The 21728-nt window shown below is 44.6% G+C and overlaps 1 protein-coding gene and 1 long non-coding RNA gene across 2 annotated transcripts in view; one reads left to right on the forward strand and one right to left on the reverse strand.

Annotated features, from left to right (window-relative positions):
- SNTA1 (syntrophin alpha 1) overlaps positions 1 to 8253 on the reverse strand; it is a 60947-nt gene extending 52694 nt beyond the window's left edge. Inside the window, exons 1-2 of the mRNA XM_028734875.2 lie at positions 7837 to 8253; positions 4033 to 4218 (exon numbers count right to left, since the gene is read on the reverse strand). Coding sequence (XP_028590708.2) covers positions 4033 to 4218; positions 7837 to 8110 — 460 coding nt within the window. The 5' untranslated portion in view covers positions 8111 to 8253. The remainder of the gene's footprint in view (positions 1 to 4032; positions 4219 to 7836) is intronic.
- Positions 8254 to 14557: 6304 nt separating this feature from the next.
- Positions 14558 to 17238, forward strand: LOC144327832 (uncharacterized). Its single transcript, XR_013392990.1, has 2 exons — positions 14558 to 14686; positions 14728 to 17238. It is a non-coding gene; the product is annotated as an uncharacterized LOC144327832 (long non-coding RNA).
- Positions 17239 to 21728: the final 4490 nt, after the last annotated feature.

Consider the following 21728-nt stretch of genomic DNA (forward strand, 5'->3'; position numbering starts at 1 on the left):
AAAAGGAATAGAGGATTCTGAATTGAGAATTTTTAAATTATACTGTTCAGCATTAGATCAAAACCAAAAAAAGTCTAAATATTGAGAGCTGTTATGGCAAGCAACACGATTCTTTAAGTTAGAAAAAGACTTTCCCCTCTTTCTACAAACCTTAGGGTGGAAATGAACTAATTGCAACTCAAGAGTTGACCTACTGAAACGAACAAACCTAAGTTTGCCATGTCCATTGACTTCAGTGGGTCTCCCCTCGAGTAGGATGAGTACCAAAGACCACCCTAAAGCTATACACGATGGAAAGTTGGCTTTTCAAAAACATGGTTTGAAGCTGGCCACAATTTCTAAACCTCAGGTCCACAACTATAGGGGCAGCAACGATGAGTGAGCCAACTACTCTATATCATCATTCCCCAATCTAGTGTCCATTAATTGTTTGGTCTACAACTCACACCAGACCCATCCAGTAGAGATAAGAGCCCCACAGGATCAGGCCAATGGACCATCTAGTCCAGCATCTTCTTCTCACAATGGCCAACCAGATGCCTATGGGAAGCCTGCAAGTGGGACTTGAAGGAAATGACACTCTCCTCTCCTGTGATTTCCAGCTACTGGTATTCAGAAGCATGTTGCCTCTGGCACTGGTGGCAGAACATTACCATGAGAGTTAGTAGCCACAGGTAGCCTTATCCTCCATGAAAAGCCAGTGTGGTGCAGTGGCTAGTGTGTCAGACTAGGACCTGGGAGACCAGGGTTCAAACCCACACTGGGCCATGAAGCTCACAGGGTGATTTTGGGCCTGTCACTGCCTCTTAGCCTAACCTGCCTTGCAGAGTTGATATGGGAATTAAATGAGGAGGAGGGAAACCACATATTCTGCCTTGACCTGCTTGGAGGAAAGGTGGCATATAAATGCAACAAACAAATAAATACAGTGGTACCTCGGGTTACAGACACTTCAGGTTACATACGCTTCAGGTTACAGACTCCGCTAACCCAGAAATAGTACCTCAGGTTAAGAACTTTGCTTCAGGATGAGAACAGAAATCGTGCTCCAGTGGCGCTGCGGCAGCTGGAGGCCCCATTAGCTAAAGTAGTGCTTCAGGTTAAGAACAGTTTCAGGTTAAGAACGGACCTCCAGAACGAATTAAGTACTTAACCCGAGGTACCACTGTAATGTCCTTAAAGATCGTCATTCTTAAGAATGCTTGTGCTTCCCTTGTTTGATTGCATTCAGGCTTTTCATAGACTTTCCCCAGATATCTGACAACTAAACAAAGGTCTGGATATTATGGCTAAGCCAAACAAGCATGGTTTAGTGCAAGCATGCAAGTGTAGGGGTTAAATAGGGAGGAGGTTGTGGCCGCCCCTTAATTGTTGTTCTGTTGCTGCATCTAACTGAACTAAGCCAGGGTTTGGCTTATCGTATTGTCTGACTGTGGGCTTGTGGTTGAGCTCTCTTTATACTAGCCACAAGTAACAAGTCAAAGCATGAACCTTAGTTACTGCTTGTGGCCAGCATGGAGAGAGCTAAACCACAAGCCCAGGTTCAGACAACATGCCATGCCAAAGTATAGCTTAGCTCAAGGAACAACCAAGGAATGTTTGTGCTAAGTCATGGTTTGGCTCAGTATGACAGGTGAACCAGGCCAAAATTTATTTCAAGTGATAAATAAAAGGAAGGGCATGTGCAATACACAAGGAGGGGAGAGGGAAAAGGCAGCAGACCCATATATTTGAGCCAGTGAGTTCCTTTTTCAGATATTTGCAACTGTTTGTGGCAATTCACATCTCCACTGAACATGATCTATAACCTGTTTGGGTTTCCTCAGGTAACAAGAGGACTTTGCAGAAATGAAGCCAATACCAGACTTATCCCCCTGGTCGATAGGAAAGACAGACTAATACATCTGGAAAAAACACAGACTCAGAAGGGTCACTCCTTCACCTCTTTACTGTTACAGATTACAGATTCTCCAATCAATAAAACTCCAGATGTCCAGAACAGAGACGCTACAATATATTCTTTCATTACCAGACAACCAAACCCCATCAAGTTACTAACTAGAAGATTAATCTTCTGATTACTTCAAAGCTCAGGACAGCAGCCAAGACCCTGATTTTCAATATGTTTCTACATAAAGGTAATCTCGGTTCTACTTGGGATCTTGTCCTGCCTTCAAAGAGATAGAAGCACCTTACTGTAGCCATTCACTCCTCTTAGGACAACCAGCTACGCTAATCTACAATGATTTGTACTGTTACAGAGCTAGAGAGCGGCATCAGGATTCAAACCATCACTAAAATGAGACAAGAAATACATATCTGCTGTCGTCAAGTGAGTGCAGAGCTAAATCTGGATTTCGGCAGTTAACAAAGGCTGCAACTCAAGTTGGCTTAAGAGACATAGCCTAGAGTTGCGCTTTTTCCCACAAAGATGTTGAGTCGGCAGATTTTTGTTGTAGGGAATGAAGGGCGGGGAGGGAATCACAGAGCAAGCACCTGCAATTAATCTGTTAAGGGAGATAAAAGCACGAATTTCTAGTGTGAGCAGATAGGCTGGCACATTCGTGTGTTTTTATCTGGGATCAGTATGCCAATCTGCAGGCAGATTAGGTCTGTTCCTAAGGCTCCTGGCAAGCTGCCAGTGAAGACTATTCTCCCGGGTGCCTCCGTGTTCCAACACAGCTGGTATCTCTGCAAAGCATATTGGCATAGCCAGGAAAGGAGCCACGGTATAGGACAGGAGTGGGAAACTGCAGGACTGGGGACCAGGTGCATTTCTGCAGGAGTCTCCATCCAGCCCTTGGGATTCTGCCCCCCTCACCAGCCATGTTCAGGTGCTTCTACCTGGCTGGAATACAGTGGTAACTTGGTTCTCAAATGCCTTGGTTCCCAAACACCATAAACCCGGAAGTGTTCCAGTTTTCAAACGTTTTTCAGAAGCCGAACATCTGATGTGGCTATCAGCTTTTGTTTCCTGGGCACCTGCACCAATCAGAAGCCGCACCTTGGTTTTTGAACATTTCAGAAGTCAAACAGACTTCTGGAATGGGTTAAGTTTGAGAACCAAGGTACCACTGTATCTGGAGCTTTAGTTTTTGCTATTTATTTTGCGTTTTTGTTTTTGAGGCTTTTTCGGTTAATTTGTTTTTGTGACTGTGTGGAACCCAGTTCAGCTACTGACTGATTGATTGTGTGTGTGACTGCGGAAATGTATAAAAGCCCCCCCCCCCCCAATCCAAACAATGACTACTACCAGTGCTGGTAAGAAAAAATAATATATATTTTTTTATCATCTGCAATACTGTCTTATTTATTTGATAGTACAGTACATCGATTATTGCTTTCATTTTATGGATCCATGGTCTCATTAGATAGTAAAATCCATGTTAAATTGCTGTTTTAGGGGTTGTTTTTAAAACTCTGGAACGGATTAATCCATTTTGCATTGCTTTCTATGGGAAAGTTGGTTTTGGAAGAGACTTCTGGAACGGGTTAAGTTTAAGAACCAAGGTACCACTGTATGTTACTGAATGGGGGGAAATGCCTCTTGAATGTCTGGCTGGAGAGATGTGTGGCAGTGTGTACAGAAAGCTCAGACTTTTCCTTAGCTGAAATACAGACTCCTGTTCAAAGGTTCAAAAGTCACATCCATTGCTCTGCATCCTTTCTGCCTTTGGAATATGGACCCCAGACACTTGTCGACAAGCGAATGTGGCCCTCGGGCTGAAAGAGATTCCCCATTCCTGGCACAGAACAGAAATGTGCTAGCGTGATTGCAAGTAGTATAGAGCACTTGTTTTGTCCCAGAATTCTAGTAATTTAAACTAACTTAAAATATTGGTCACCACCACACATCCTCCACTTCTGGGTTGGCCCTTGCTTCAGTGAACCTGGGGAGCATCACTGGGAAGATTATTCACCTGTGCACTGCACAGGAACAGAGTGAACCAAGGATCCTGTTAGTAAAAGTTCAGAAGTGAAAAGGGCAGGGATCCTCAACCTCTCAGCCCATCCGCAATACAGCCTGCTTACCTTCCAAGACCACTTCCTTGCCAGTCTTCTTCAGTGCTTGCACTGCCTCATCATGTGTCGCATCAGAGAGGTCACCACCGTTGACAGAAAGGATGGCATCTCCTACAAACAGGGCCTCCGTCTGATCTGCAGCCAGCCCCTTAAAAATCTTGGAAATCAGAATGGGCATTTTGTTTTCCCGGCCACCTTGAAGTAAAAGCAAAAAAAGGGAAAACAAGTCAGGTGTTGCATTTCAAAGAATATGAAGATGAGGAGTGGAGACCCTATGCATTCCCCATCATCCCTAACCATTGGCCATTCTAGCTGGGGCTGATTGGAGCCTAGCAACATCCAGAATGCCACAGGTTCCCAGTCCTGCTGTAGAAAGGAGCAACACATGGCTTAACAAAATATTCAGTGTGCAAGGCTTCCGAACCCCCAACTGGTACACTAGTAAAAGGAAAGAAGAGAGATGTTACCTGTGCGGTTTTTTGCTTCATTTTAAGATATGCCATATTGCACAGTATTTTATAAGATTATCACTCAAGACTGTGCCCCATGGACTAATTCTACAATTATATTACTTTGTTTATAGATCAAAGGATCAGCAACAGCTGCATACAGGTGCCCTGTAGTTTGCAGCAATCAAATGTACCAAGCTATGGGCAACATATAAATGAATTATGAATTTATTCCAAAGATTTATATGCCAAAATATCCCATCTCCTAAGACATTAGGGGCCGATGAATCAACACTAGCAGCCACTAGCTTCAGTGGAAAAAATGCTGATTTTTATTTGCAATTAAAAAACACACATTTTAAATGTTTCAAATTATTTGAAGAGTGTCCTGTGGACATGAAGCTCAAGAATAATGCACTTGAATATTGCTCAGAGTCACTACCCTGTGCCAGCTAAACAGAATAGTAGCTCTTTAAGAGCAGGGTGGGAAACCTGTGGCTCTTCAGCTGTTGCTGGACTCTGACTATGCTGCATCCAATAATATGTGAAGGAACACAAGCTTTGAGTCAATGATCAAACTCCAATAGTCAAGGGTATTACATGTTTTGAATGTACCCTCATTTTGAAAAGCAAAAAAACTCCCCTCAGACAGAAAGATAGCATGCTAATTTTACATGCATAATGTAATTTAACAATGGGGTCCACAAGTTAATTTAAAGGATATAAATGCATGTCTAAATTTTACACGAATACTGTATTTTAGCTTTTAATTGAAAGGATCAACATAATAAGTGAGGACACCTGTGCATTAAGCAACCACACTGCCAAGAAATCCAGATTAGTAAATCTCATGCAGTCATGAAGTTCAACCTGCATGATCTTCAAGTCATTTAATGCTGCTAAATGGATTTCAGAGCAGCAGCTGCATTCATTGGTTGCAACAAAAACAAAATGCATTGTTGCACCTTAAAGAGGAACAGATATACTGCAGCATATAAATTTTTGAGATTGGAGCCTACTTCATCAGATGCATAAGCCTGAATAATGTCGGCTCCTCCACCTTACACTGCTACTTAAAGGCCAAATAAAAATGTTACTAATGGATGTAGTCATAAATCTTCTTATATAATTGCCATTGCAGGAAAAAACCGAAGGGCCCTGAATCTTCAAGTTTATGCCCCCATGGATCTCCCATTACTCACGGAATCGTCTATCATGCTAATTTCCTTTGTTGCATCTTTGGCACTTTTGACAAGTGATACTTGAATTTTTGACATTTATAATTCCAGTGACTGGAATGCATATTTGATTTGTAAAAGTGTCCCTGTCCTGCTTTCTAGACCTACAAGAAATGAACTCCCTAGACTAAAAAGTATGTGAGAACATGGCCTACTTTTCTGATGCAAAAGTATGCTTCCATCTAGCCCAACTGCAGGAGTGCATTCTACCAGTAAAAACACAACTAAGAAATAAAGAATGTACATGGCAAATGTCTGAGTTTCTAGATCTCTCTGCAGTTTCAATTTTCACGCCATCATTTATCATACAAGAGGTTTTCCAGGATCTAGCCTTACCTGTTTGACGGTGCAATCCTGTACACATCTACTTAAGAGTTAAGCCCCACTGAGATACAATGGGACATAGTCCAAAGTAAGGGTGTTCACATTTGCAGCCCAAATCCTTATTAGAGGCTAGGGTTGACAAGGCAGCTGTATGTGATGGAGGACAAAGCTTTGCATCAACTCACACGGCACATGTAGTCAGTTACGCTAAAAATGCCGCCAGAACTAACTTCAGGCCTACCAGAATTTCCACTTGTGTGGCATTTCTAGGGTTGCAGAGAACACTACCCAGTTCTTAAGGTGGGGTAGGGGACCCTCTGGCTAGATGTTATTAGATTCCTAACTAATAACTAGTAAGAGAATATTGCATATACAAAGCTGAGCTTGTGTAGTTGCGAGTAAGTAGCGGACAGTTTGCTTGGTATTATCAGACAACTGACCTCTTCCGTTTGATGGGACTGTTCATAATGTGTCTGTAAAGCACACACATGGGTGTTGAAAGTTTCTGAAGCCAAAGTGCACACCTGAGCACTGAGCAGTCCCATTACTAGAAAGTTGGGGTTTTATACAGCCACAAAGTTAATCTACACAGTTTTCAGGCCATTCAGGCTGCAATCCTATACACACTTACCTGGGAGTAAGTCCCAGTAAGCATAACAGAACTTACTTCTTGGTAAACTTGTATAAGACTGCACTGCCAGGGTCACTTCACGCCCAAAGTTTTTTTTACCCTACATGTAAATCATCTCTGCGTGGGAACTGATCATCCTATGAAGTGGCTCTTCAGATATGACATAAAATTCAGTACTAAGTGGCTGAGATTCAAAGCTCAGTTGTCAGCCAAGTCAATTTTTGTTGCATATATGGTCAAAGGCCTTTGCAGTACTGATGTCTTGTAAATCTAATCAATTGGTTGTCTCCAACTGTGTTTTACACAGAGTAGCCTCATTGAAATTAACACAAATGTTCATCAATTTCAACAGATCTGCTCTGAGCAGGAGTAACACTGAATACAATTCTGTTTGCATTCTGCAACAATCTAAATTGAGAAGAAACATTTGTGTTGATACTATGTTGTGTTGATTACAATGTTGCTACTGATTGTATCAGGATCAGATAGCTATGTTGGTCCAGCAGACTGCAAATTCACAGGGTCTTATTTTTTTTAAGTCACTTATTAATTAACCAGCGTTCCCAATGAAGCATGCAAACTCTGAGCAACACAGAATGCCTTCTCCACTTGGTTATGCAATAAAATTCTTAGAAAACGTTCAGTTAGCACGTTCGTGAGATACCTAGATTGGACCTACAGGAAGAATGCAAGACTCCTCGAGGTCCCTACCACCACGTTCCCAACTTCAACACTGTCCCAATTCCTTCTGGGCAGCTAAGCAGCTCCCGAAGCGGTTGCAATTAATACCTCGCGCTTCACCAGAACTGAAATGGAGACTTCCCCCAGAAGCTTATGCGCCCCAGTCCCTCGGAGCTTTTTTCCTTTTAAACTGACTTCGAAGGACATGTTTGCAAGAGCCCCGAAGTGGCGAGCACACGGCTCAAGTTTGCCCAGTGTCATCTCCGCCACCGCAGGGGCAAGGCGATTGCCGAGTGCCCAAAAATAGCCACTCCCGCAGCCAGCGGAGGCAAACTCGGCTCTGGAGAGATATGCAGGTTCGTTCCCAAGTCTGTCCGGGCGGCCGGGGCGCACAGCAGGTTGAGAGCGAGAAAAGAGCGAAACTGCTCAAACTGGCGAGCCCCGGGTCCTCTGGCTCTTGCCCCGTCCCGTCCCGTCCCTCGCCCCTGACCTTTGATACTGATGCCGAGCCCTCCGACGTCCTGCTTGACGATCCGCACGGTGCGCTTGATGTTGGCGAGGGAGTCCGGGACAGGGGCGCCCGGCTCGCCGCCATTCAGCTGCACGGGGCTGGGCGGCGGCTGCAGCGGCTCGTCGGCGCCCTTGCTGCTGGGGCTGACGCTCAAGAAGTCGTCGGAAAGGGTGACGAGCACCCGCAGCCACTGCTCGCCCGGCGCCCGCAGCTCCAGCAAGCCGCTCTTGGGAGCTCTCCGGCCGGCCGCCATCTTCAGCGCATTCCTCGGCTAGCCGCCGCTACTGCGCCTCCGCCTCCGCCGCCTGCCTGCCTGCCTGCCTGGAGTGGAGCCGGGGCGCGCAGCGAGAAGCCACCGGCCGGGCGGACGGGCAGCCGAGCGAGCAGCAGCAGCCACCGCCCGCCGCTGCCCCGCCCCCGGAGCCGCCCCCGGACCCTCCTCTCCAAGCCCGGGAGGGGGGAGGGACCCGCCGGCACATGGCCCATCGGCGCTTGTCTGGCGACGCCCCGTCTGGAGAAACACCCCAGACTCATTTCGCGCAGGCCCGGAAGCCGCCCTGACCAAAGGAGAGAGGGCGTCTCGGAAAACTGCCCCCGATCCAGACCTGACCGTTCGCCGCACGCTTTCTCAGGCGACCCGGATATAACGGGCATCAGCTGCAATTCAGGCTCCGCTGCTGCCCAGGGAACCGCCACATTAGGGTTTTCGGATCAGTGCGGAGCCCTAAATGGAGCAGCGCTGGCCCTTTGAAATATGTGGCTAAATCGAAGGGATTTAACCTTAGCTCTAGCATCTAACCTTAAGAGCCTTTAAGACTGGAATCTACAATCACCTGACTGCACCACTGTGCAGGGCCCCAGCATTGTAGCTGCCTGGTAGGATGAAATTCAGCAGGTAACATCTCCCCCAGTTTTGCATTTCCATGTGGGGAAAGGCTTTACCTGTTGATTTTTATTTATTTATTTTTAAAGGCATGCTGGTGAGGGTTCCTCCAGATAACTAATTTATTCTGTAAGTATCCTGATTTGTTTGCACAAAGCATATGCGGAGGTTAGATTATATTTTAAGCGTTCAATCTGATTTGTGTGGTGTTTATACGATTTCGCGTTAAACCTTCATGCTACACTTTTCCATGCATTTCCTGTTTTTTTCTTCTTCTGGTTTTTTTTCTTCCTAAAGCAGACTTATTGTACCACAGTTGCAGCTTTAAATCCACTTTAATTGTGCAAAGCAACATTTCCCAGTGCGAACTTGAATCCCTCTCATGCTAGCCTTTCAGAGACGCCCTGTTACTCTGGCAGAACAGAGCCCCTCCTAAGCAGAGGGAGATCACTGTTGGCACACTTTGTGTTGCCTTCCTTTGCTACACTGCTGCAGGCAGAAGCCTGTCTCATTCAACATTTGTCAGATGAAAATAGGCACACTTGTTTTACATTACTAACCACAAGAGCAGCTTTCCACTGTGCCAAAGCCAAGTGTCAAGTGCAAGTGATTTCAGTCAGGTCCCATGGCTGACGCACCCTACTGAAGAATTTTTCAGTTTCAGAATATACTTTCCCCTACCATCTAAAAGGGACATGGGTGGCGCTGTGGGTTAAACCACAGAGCCTAGGACTTGCCGATCAGAAGATCGGCGGTTCGAATCCCTGCGACGGGGTGAGCTCCCGTTGCTTGGTCCCTGCTCCTGCCAACCTAGCAGTTTGAAAGTACATCAAAGTGCAAGTAGATAAATAGGTACCGCTCCGGCGGGAAGGTAAACGGCATTTCCATGCGCTGCTCTGGTTCACCAGAAGTGGCTTAGTCATGCTGGCCACATGACCCGGAAGCTGTACGCCAGCTCCCTCAGCCAATAAAGTGAGATGAGTGCTGCAACCCCAGAGTCGGCCATGACAGGACCTAATGGTCAGGGGTCCCTTTACCTTACCATCTAAAAAATAACACTGATGAGGGCAAAGTACATCAGAAACATCTGAGAGCCATTGTTGTGGCCACACTCCTCCATAGACCACACCTCTCACTGGTCCTGTTTTCACACTGAGTGTTTTTGCCTGCCTGACATATGTCCTTCAACTCTTGGGATGCTTTGTGCTTGCCTGGATGGAGAATAGAGAGAGGCATGTGTAGAAACTAGCCTACCCAACAAAGGTGAAGTTAACATTCATTGATCTGCCCAGTCTTGCCTCTGGCCCAGCCCCCATTTGCCTCTGGCCCAGCCCCTTGAAAGGTTGCCCAAAAAGGATTGTGGCCCTCAGGCTGATAATGATTCCCCGGGTCCTGTCGTTAGTTCACAATATTGTGATAACGAAGGGGGAAACACTGCTTTGAGCTCCTTCGAGGTGGATGAAAAAAATGTAATCTTGTAAGACATTGGTTTTGTTTCTAACTTATCAAAAACGGATAACGTTTTTTAGCATGCTGTACACATTGAGTTTGAAGGCTCGGTACGTGCTAGTAATGTTTAGTAAGAAAAATGGCATCATATGGGAAAATGTGATGCACTGTGTTAGGTTCACATTCAGGATACATCCACAACTGGTGCTCTTTAGGCTCTGTGAGAGGCTGTATGCACTGTCAGGAGAAAGCTTCCCTACAGCAGAAAAAAAGAGGCAAGACTCAGAGGTGCAGGAATATATGAGGAAGTTCAGTAATTCCTGACCTGTTTCCATGGAAACTTGCCTTAGGGGCAGAAAAGCACTGCTTTCATTGGTATATTCTAGCAGGACAACTTATAGTGTAAGATCACTTTCTCCCATATATGCCTGCATGGCCCTAGAGCATGGGTAGGGAAACTAAGGCCCGGGGGCCAGATGAGGCCCAATCGCCTTCTCAATCCAGCCCGCAGACGGTCTGGGAATCAGTGTGTTTTTACATGAGTAGAATGTGTGCTTTTATTTAAAATGCATCTCTGGGTTTTTTGTGGGGCCTGCCTGGTGTTTTTACATGAGTAGAATGTGTGCTTTTATTTAAAATACACCTCTGCATTATTTGTGGGGCATAGGAATTCATTCATTTCTCCCCAAAAATATAGTCTGGCCCCTCCACAAGGTCTGAGGGACAGTGGACTGCCCCCCTGCTGAAAAAGTTTGCTGACCCCTGCCCTAGAGAGCCTCACTGGAGGGCTTTCTCCCAAGTCACCCTACCTAATGAAGGGTGACAAGTAGTTACCAGGGAGAGCGTCTTCTTGGTGATGCCATCCCAGTTATCAAATGTCCTCTCCAGAGAAGCTCACCTGGTGCCCACTCTATGGACTTTTAGATGCCCTGTGAAGACATTCATGTTGTCCCAGGCCTTTTAATTACAGTGGATATATTTAACTGGTGCTTTTAGATTCTTGCACCAATTTAGTCCTTTTTCTGGCTTTATGCCTAGCTGTTTTAGCTGCTATGTCATTGTTAGTTTTTTTTTATCTTATTTTTTGCTGTTATTTATAATTGGTTTTATTGTTATTATTTGTCTAAACCTTGGGCCACATTTCATATTTTTAATGGGATTGTAAGCCACCCAGAGAACTAAGCTATAATAATATATAAATATGTTTACTTTCCACAGTTCACCAGCAGGTCCCAGGGCAAGTAACAACAATTTAAAATATGGGCAGTTTAGAAATGCAATGGATGAAGAAATAAAAATCTCACATTGCCATTCCTACTTCAAGAGGCAAAGCGATGCACTCAGGAAAATGCTGCTGTGATCCCAGGAGACCATAAGCCCAGGTGCACCATAGGAACTGTGGTGTCTGCAATTTCATCAGCAGAGAGGACCAGTTAGAACATCTGTGTCCTGGGGTAAGGTCCATTAATATTGCACTCCATGTGGGTTCTTCCTGACACTACATTTCAGGTCACTCCGTCCCAATGCTGTGGGGTTGTTGGTTTGTTTTTTTTGCACTTGCCTGTTTTCTGGAGACTTGTGGAGTTTGCATATCTGAGAGCAAGCTCTGTGCCACTTTCCTCATGGCTGCTGCCTGCCCACTAATATGCTGCTTTTGTCTTTTCAGCACTTCACATTCCATGACAGAGTGGCGATAGATTTATTGTCATGGCAGAACATGAGCCATGAACCGATTTGCTATTATTGTGCAGTAAGGTAACTTTAGACTCTGGGACTAAATAGGCTGAGGAGAGGCTCTTACCTTAGGTGCCCCTCAAGTCAGCTGCCTCCATATTTACATAGCCTTTCCTACCTTTAAATGCACTTTAAATGCAGCCTTAGACAGGAATTGCCATCACAACATAGCCTTGCCTTCACAGGTGATTGTAGTTTACTCCTCACAGAGTTGCAGCTCCCATCACCCTTAACAAATTACCGTTCCCAGGATTCTTATGTGCTTTAAATATATGGTGTAGATGCGGCCTAGCATTTTAAATCAAAGCTGGAGCTCTTCCCCTGACTGCCCCACTTCTCTAAGGATAAAAATATAAATAAAAAATGCCACATAAGCTTCCAGTGAGCTCCTTCAAAACAAAACAAAATCTGGTAAGCCTTGCACCCCAGAACTTCTCTACTCAGAGATGTGGTGTAAACATCTCTGTTTCTACAACCCCAGAATTTAATGGAGGTTCCTAGAGCTAGGATGAGGAACCTGTGGCCCTCCAGATGTTGTTGGACTGTAGCTCACCTCATCCCTGACCATTGGTCAGGCTTACTGGGTTTGATGGGATTTGGAGTTCAACAACCTCTGGAGAACCACAGGTTTTCCATCCCTGTCCTAGAGCAATGGTGGTCCTCCAATCATTGTAGGAAGTGGTTCAGGAGATGAACGCAGGTATACAGAATTGTAGATGTGTGGGATGGGATAGGGAAACATTGGCCCCTAAGCTGATCCCTCTGTCTTGTGGATGGCATTCCTCTATTCCAATTATTCCCAGCCTTTTCGGTATGACAACCCACAAGTTCAAATTTACTTGATACGCTTACCCATTGATTTATTGTCACGTGAATTCTGGGTCTTGCTGGGGCTTCATGCATTTTAACTGCGAGTTTCCCTATTTTATAACCAAGCACAAGTTTACTTAAGCACAAATTTACTTAACACCCCTATTAATGTGGAATTTGTTGAAATATTTATAGTACCTACAAAGTTATTCACAGTTTTGTTTATGGGAATGGAAGAATACCAACCATCTAATTGCAGGGTATTGCTTCATAAGCTATAAATATTTATTCCAAAAACATACTGTTACACAAGCAGTGCTAGATATAACAAACTATAGATATTTTTAATGGTTTTATTCATGAGGAAGTCCATTTTGGCAAGTATCAGTGGGATGGTGGAATTTGCATTTTGCCAACGAGTAGGTTAAGTGTGGGATTTGATGCTTGTCAGACAAAGTCTCAAGTTTTTATTGATACATAGCCTGCTTTTCCATGTTGTCCTCATAGCAGTCATTGCTGAAAAGACCGTCTTGCAAAGATATGTCAGCAGCACAGGTACTTCTTCATCAGCAAGCTCAGGCTATTCTGTGGTCACTGAATATTTGCAAAACTCAACTTCCAAAAAATTTTCTTTGAGAGGCATAACACATTTACTGTTGTTTTTGTTTTGTTTTTTATAAAATATTTATTAAAGATTTTAGACATTATAATCACCAAACACATATAAAACCATCACCAGAATACAATAAACAAAGAAAGACACACAAAAAAGAAAAGATTAACACATAATACAAAAAGCATACCACAACAAAATCAAATAGTTAATAACCATATTTTCTTCACTTTTTGGACTTCCTCACATCTCTCGTTCCTGCGTTCCTAATTTATAAAATTTTAAACAGCAATTTATCACCTTGTTTCGATTCTTATTTTGTAATTTTCCAATATTGTGTCTCTGACTTTAAATACTTTTATCAAGAGCTTAAATACTTAATTTAGACATAATATTAATCCAAAATTTGTCTTTTTCTCAAATTTCACCTATTCTCATGTTCCTTTCAACTAGCTTGCTGATGCCATGTTGTTTTCAATCTTGCATCCTTCTTAGCACTCATACAATTTACAATGTTTTTGTAAATAGTCCTTAAATTTCTTCCAATCCTCTTCCACTGCTTCTTCTCCCAGGTCTCGGATTCTGCCAGCAGCGGCGTAGCGTGGGTTGTCAGCACCCGGGGCAAGGCAAGTAATTTGCGCCCCCTAACCCGTGGATTTGCACCCCCTAACCTGTGGATTTGCGCCCCCTAACCCATGGATTTGCCCTAACCCCAGATGTTGCGCCCGGTGCGGCCGGCCCCCCCTGCACCCGCCACGCTACGCCACTGTCTGCCAGTCATTTCTGCTAATTCCATATAGTCTATCAGTTGCGTCTGCCATTCTTCCAGCGTGGGCAAATCTTGGGTTTTCCAATGTTTGGCGATAAGTATCCTTGCTGCTGTTGTTGCATGCATAAATAATGTTCGGTCCTTCTTTAACACCCTCTGGCCAACAATGCCCAAAAGGAAGGCCTCTGGTTTCTTAGGGAAGGTATACTTAAATACCTTTTTCAACTCATTATATATCATTTCCCAGAAAGCCTTGACCCTAGGGCAAGTCCACCAGAGGTGAAAGAACGTTCCTTCAGTTTCTTTACATTTCCAACATTTATTGTCGGGCAAGTGATATATTTTTGCAAGCTTGACTGGGGTCATGTACCACCTATATATCATTTTCATAATATTTTCTTTTAAGGCATTACATGCCGTGAACTTCACACGGTGGTCCATAACCTTTCCCAGTCAGCAAACATGATATTGTACCCAATGTCCTGTGCCCATTTTATCATAGCTGATTTAACCGTTTCATCTTGTGTATTCCATTTTAACAGCAAGTTGTACATTTTTGAAAGTACCTTAGGTTCTAACAGTTCTAAGGTAAAAGTACCTTAGGTTCTAAAGTCTTAGGTTCTAACAGTTCTGTTTCTAACTTCGATTTTTCCACCTGGAATCCTATCTTTTTATCCGAATTAAAAACCTCTTTAATCTGAGCATAATGTAGCCAATCTCGCACTTTATCTTTTAATTTCTCCAAACTCTGCAACCTCTAAGTATCTCCATCCTTTTCTAATATTTCCCAATATTTCGGCCATTTGGCCTCCATATTGAGTCTTTTCCGGGCCTTGGCTTCCATTGGTGACAACCACCTTGGGGTCTTGTTTTCTAATAAGTCTTTGTATTTTGTCCAGACGTTAAACACTGCTTTCCTGACAATATGGTTCTTGAAAGCCTTATGACTTTTAACCTTGTCGTACCACAAATATGCATGCCATCCATAAGCATTGTTAAATCCTTCCAGATCTAAAACATCAGTGTTTTCAAGAAGCAGCCAATCTTTCAACCAGCAGAAAGCTGCTGATTCATAATACAACCTTAAGTCTGGCAGGGCAAACCCCCCTCTTTCTTTAGCATCAGTTAATATTTTAAACTTAATTCTGGGCTTTTTGCCCTGCCAGACAAATTTGGAGATATCTCTCTGCCACCTCCTGAAACACTCCACTTTATCCACAATCTGTAGAGTCTGGAACAAAAACAGCATTTTTGGCAATACATTCATCTTTATAGCAGCAATTCGGCCCAACAAGGAAAGAAAACTCAACTTCCAAAAAATTTTCTTTGAGAGGCATAACACATTTACTGTTGTTTTTGTTGTTGTTTAGTCGTTTAGTCGTGTCCGACTCTTCGTGACCCCATGGACCAGAGCACGCCAGGCACTTCTGTCTTCCACTGCCTCCTGCAGTTTGGTCAAACTCATGCTGGTAGCTTCGAGAACACTGTCCAACCATCTCCTTCTCTGTCGTCCCCTTCTCCTTGATCTGACCATGGCACTTCTTTTGTTTCACTTTTACTTAGTGTCAGATCACCCACATCACTAGAGGTGAACACCAGGTCTAAGGCATGCCCATGACTATGAGTTGGGCCAAACTTATTCAGGGACAGCCCCATGGACGCCATGCTTTCCACGAAGTCCCGAGTGGCTCCTTGTAAGGTCGTGTCGGCATGGATGTTAAAATCCCCTAGGACAACCAAACTAGGTGTCTCCAGGAGAACATCCGCCACGACCTGAAGCAGCTCGGACAGGGAATCCTTGGTGCAGCGGGGAGGTCGGTACACCAAAAGGAATCCTGTACTGCCCCTATTGCCCAACTTCCAGAACATGCACTCAGAAAACTGGGTCTTCCCAGTAGGACGCCTGATGCAAGCTAATGACTTCCTAAAAATCACTGCAACCCCCCCTCCCCGCCCACATGACCTGGGTTGCTGTGCGTAAGAGAAACCTGGAGGGCAAGCAGCGGAAAGGACAGGCCCATCCGCTTCCTCCAACCAGGTCTCTGTCACACATGCCAGGTCAAATCCTCCATCCACAATCAGGTCGTGGATGGCAGTGGTTTTATTCATCATTGACCTGGCATTACACAGCAACACCTTCAGGTCATGTGGGTTTCCCCTGTTGATTCCAGTATCCATCCGGTCAAGGCCAGACAGTTCAACAACTCTGAATGCCATCACTCAAACTTCTCTGTTCCTTAAGCTGAAATGCAATGGATAAATTTTGACCATGCAGGCTTCAAATCTCCTGTGGGTTAACTATTAACCCTGGCAGCAGATCCAGTGGCAATGTGCCACAAGGTGCTTGTGCAGGGAGTTGTTTTGGGTGATTATTACAGCTTGCCTCTGATGCAGAGGCTCCTCAAAACAACTCCCTGTATGCACAGCTTGTGGCAAACTGTCACCAGAGAGCAGTTCCCAGGTGTTAATATGTAAGACTCAAGTCTTTCTGACATTCAGTTACAAGTGTCAACACAGCATTATGATATGCCAGCAAAGCAAATAGTTTTAAGAAGCATTCATTGTGCCAGTTAAGAGCAATTAAGATAAAAATAATAATTTTGGGTTTACTTATAAAAATCCCACAACCCACTTTCACAGGATTTGAGGCCCACATGTTAGGAAGTACTGCCCTGTTCCACACTGTAACACACAGCTATATTATAAAACTGCACGTTCCAAACTATATAGGCAGCCAAAAAGTTTTGTTTTGCAAGTAAACAAGGTTCTGCTTTTTATTCATCCTCCTCTTTTGATCCAGAGGTAGAGAAATCACCAGCTTGCTTTTAAGATTCGTGATTTTTCTTTTCTTTTCTTGAAAACTAGGGATGCCAAAATAACTGGTTCAGTGTGAAACAGTGCAACATGCACAAAGCTCTTTTGAAATTCTGCCTTCAGTTGAGATGATCACTTGAAAGCCTGAACTGTGATCTCTTTTGAAAATCTAGTCCCATCTCCCTCTCTCTTCCTCACTCAGGTGACAGCAAGAGACCTTTCAAAGGGACTTAGATGACTGCAAAGTGTTGATACCATGGGGATTTTAGACTTACTGTCAATGCATTAAAGGAAGAATGTTTCTATGAATACTGTCATTCATATGGTGAAAGCAGAGGGCTGTCAGCTAACATATAGCAAAGCATTTAGGATAATGCCTTCTTAATGTTCAAGAAATGGAATAAATAATTTTGATAGTGAAGGTAACAGATAGGGGATTCCTATTGCATTGGAAATTGTTGGTCCTGGTGGCGCTTTTTCTTCTGGATTATTATCTACAGTGCAAGCCTGTGCAGGTCTACTCAGAAGTAATGTCCATAATTTTCAGTGGTACTTGTTGTTGTTTAGTCGTGCCCGACTCTTCGTCACCCCATGGACCAGAGCATGCTAGGCACTCCTGTCTTCCACTGCCTCCTGCAGTTTGGTCAAACTCATGCTGGTAGCTTTGAGAACACTGCCCAACCATCTCCTCCTCTGTCGCCCCCTTCTCCTTGTGCCCTCAATCTTTCCCAACATCAGGGTCTTTTCCAGCGAGTCTTCTCTTCTCATGAGGTGGCCAAAGTATTGGAGCCTCAGCTTCAGGATCTGCCCTTCCAGTGAGCACTCAGGGCTGATTTCCTTCAGAATGGATAGGTTTGGTCTTCTTGCAGTCCATGGGACTCTCAAGAGTCTTCTCCAGCACCATAATTCAAAATCATAAATTCTTCGGCGATCAGCCTTCTTTATGGTCCAGCTCTCACTTCCATACATCACTTCCATACATTCAGTGGTACTTATTCCCAGGTAAATGGGGATAGGGTTGCAGCCTAAAGGACTAGGCTGGGTCCTGGCCTATATATTTCCCAGCATTCTTTTTCATTAGCATAGAGAAGGGGAATGTGTGGCTCCTCAGAAGTTGGACTCCAACTCCCATCAGCCCCTAGCCAATGTTCAGCTATGACAGGAATTGTAGTCTTGCTATGGCCAGAGAGCCAGAGCTTCCTCATCCCTGGGGTAGCAGGTAGTATGACAACCTTGTTAGATGCAAACGAATTATCAGAACTTTAAAACACTTTTGAAACGGTTACTGCAGGGATTGATGCCAGTTTCCCTAGATCAAAGAAATAATATATTTTCATGCTGTCACGTGGACAGGACAGAAGACATTTGCCCTGCGGCCTGAAAACTACTTATTCACAAGAATTACTGTTGACGTCAACTAAAAAGCAAAATCACGAGGGCAGAGGAGCACTCCTGTAGTACTTTGGCCATTTGTTTTATCAATTACAAATCACCATCAGTGGAGCTGCTTCCAAGTAATTGGCTTTGTTTCAAGGCTGCTGCCATAGATTGAGGAAGATGAAGATGAAACTGGGTAATTGCGCCACCACCTCCTGACACAAGAAACTGACTTATGTTGAATGAAACTACTGGTTTATCTAGCGCAATATTGTCTACTGCAGGGATGCAGGAATCTGTGATCCTATAGAAGTTGTGGGACTCCAACAGCCACAGGCCAGCAAGCCTATGGTCAGTGGTCAGGGTTGATGTAGTTATTCTCCCAACAACATCTGGAGGGCCACAGGTTCCTTAAAGGTAAAGGTAAAGGTACCCCTTCCCGTACGGGCCAGTCTTGACAGACTCTAGGGTTGCACGCCCATCTCACTTAAGAGGCCGGGGGCCAGCGCTGTCCGGAGACACTTCCGGGTCACGTGGCCAGCGTGACGAAGCTGCTCTGGTGAGCCAGCACCAGCGCAGCACACAGAAATGCCGTTTACCTTCCCACTATAAAGCGGTACCTATTTATCTACTTGCACTTAAGGGAGCTTTCGAACTGCTAGGTGGGCAGGAGCTGGGACCGAAAGACGGGAGCTCACCCCGCCGCAGGGATTCGAACTGCCGACCATACGATCGGCAAGCCCTAGGCCCTGAGGTTTTACCCACAGCACCACCTGCATCCCTCCACAGCGCCACCCACGTCCCTACAGGTTCCTTAGCCTCGTTCTATTGTGAGGAGCAACCGTTCTTCAGGCTGTCAGGCAAATTTGTACCTTAGATTATTTAAGCGTACATACCAAAGATGTTTCATGGGGATAAAATTAGTGGTACTCAACTAAATTTTACTAAGAGGAATTAATTGACACAACTTAGTCATGTTCGTTGATTTCCGTGGGTCTCCTTTGGAGTAAAACTTATTGGACTGCCACTCAATCTATTTATTCATTTTCTCTTTGGTTTTTATATTGTTGAAATCTGCTGTGATATATTTTTTATGATGCAGCAGTAGATACATATTTTTATAAATAAATAAATATCTAGTCCAGCAGGCTGTTCTCACAGTGGCCAACCAGATGCCTGCGGGAAGCCCCAAAGCAGGGCATGAATGCAGCAATGCTTTCCTGCTCATGATTCGAAGCAACAGGTACTCAGAAGCACAACACTTCTGCTGCTGGTAGTAATATGGAGATAGCATGGCCTTCATGACTAATAATCACTGGAGGCCTTCTCCTCACTTATGGCCATTTCAGACATCATGCACACCTGAGGTGGCTTTAGATGAACTCATGAAAGCAGGTGGCATGTATTTGGAGAGTTGTGTTTCATCTACATTGGCTGCAGCTCCTCTACCAAATCTATATTCAGTGGCGAAGTCAGTGTTGAATAAGGTGTGAGTGAATGGCCCTTGCTTTGCCCAGACAGAAGGGACCTGTGCTCCTGTCACCTTGGAGGAAGAAGATGCAAGAGATGGCTGCCATGTTGCTCAGCACATTATTAGAAGGTACTCTTTGTCACCATAATGACAGGCGGGATGGGAAAGATGCATAATTACTAAATCCTCTTTCAGCTGCACATAGAAACAGCTTTTATTTTTCTTTCTCTGATAGTTAAAAGGCTGGGGGAGAGAGAGGGGAAACTGGCTATGCTCATGAAGCACATCTTGCTAACAGAAAGGCTCCCTTCTGCATCCTCGCTTCTGCTGTGTATCTTATATATCAAGCTAAAAGATCGTTCAGGCACTTCAGCAGTGACATTTCATTAAGCTCCATTTCTCCATATTAACTCAGAGCTCTTTTGCCCTCTGATGCGATTGCGGTGACTCTGCTGAAGTGTTTGTCATAAGTTATTCGTATTATCCGCCCAACTCTCCTATCATGAAATTGCTCTGCCACGCTAATCCAGTGAAATGGGTGCATATCTTTTTTAGGGTGGGAGAGCATTTAAATGCCAAAGCTGGCTGACAGATTAGCGGAAAGCAAACACGGCAAAGAGTCTTGAGAATCTTACAGAGTAACAATATATACTGAGGCATAAGACTTCATGGGCTAGAGACCACTGCATATCCCTCTTCCCTCCGATTCCCTCTTTCTTCGCAAGTCATGTCTTTTCAGATAGTGAGCCTGAGGGCAGGGACCATCTCAGAAATGGTAAGCAGCTCTGAGAGTCTTTTTGGCCACAGGGTGGAATATAAATGCTGCAGATAGATAGATAGTTAGATAGATGATAGATAGATAGATAGATAGATAGATAGATAGAGTGGTACCTCGGGTTAAGTACTTAATTCGTTCCGGAGGTCCATTTTTAACTTGAAACTGTTCTTAACCTGAAGCACCACTTTAGCTAATGGGGCCTCCTGCTGCTGCCGCGCCACCGGAGCACGATTTCTGTTCTCATCCTGAAGCAAAGTTCTTAACCCGAGGTACTATTTCTGGGCTAGTGGAGTATGTAACCTGAAGCGTATGTAACCCGAGGTACCACTGTAGATAGATAGACTCTGTTCAATGCATAGAACAAGTTACTTTTGTCGCTATGCACAACTTAAAGAAGGAAAGAGGCTAGATCTATATTTGACATCTACAAGACCACCACTGTCAAGTTCAAGATTATTCCATGGGCTCTATTCCGCACCTGCCAATGTTTTTTGCTTGGAGCAAAACATCTTCTTTCAGGCTAGACTAGAGGCGACTAATCAGCAGCTCACAGCCCAGATCTGATCCTCAAACTACCTTTGGTTTTGGGTTTTATTGTATATTCTGAAAAGCCAAAGGATCACTACACATTGCCTCTTCTTGATGTCCTCCTGCCTGGATGTACAATAATTCCTAGTCCCCACAAATTAATAACCTCAACATCTGAACATCTGCACTCCCTGCCTGAGTGTACTTTGCTTCTAGCTGACTGCCAACTTCATTACACAAACCTCGGTGCTCTGTGAGAGGGTTGGATTGTTCAGCCCCATAAACTAGTGGTGCCATCAGAACAGGGCTTTAGGACAAAGGTCCAGGGCCCCTCTCAGCAGGGTGAGGTGGAGGGGTCCCCCAGTGCAACAGGGCTGGCTTCCCACATTTTGAAGCAAAAGCATTACAATCAAAAGAGGGGAGCCTTTGTTAGACCATTATGCTCAGAGTATAATGTTACCCAAGTGCTGTGGTCTAAACCACAGAGCCTAGGGCTTGCCGATCAGAAGGTCAGCGGTTTGAAACCCCGCGATGGGGTGAGTTCCCGTTGCTCGGTCCCTGCTCCTGCCAACCTAGCAGTTCGAAAGCACGGCAAAGTGCAAGTAGATAAATAGGTACCGCTCCGGCGGGAAGGTAAACAGCATT

This window comes from Podarcis muralis, chromosome 5, assembly GCF_964188315.1.
Source record: "Podarcis muralis chromosome 5, rPodMur119.hap1.1, whole genome shotgun sequence".
NCBI lineage: Eukaryota > Metazoa > Chordata > Lepidosauria > Squamata > Lacertidae > Podarcis > Podarcis muralis.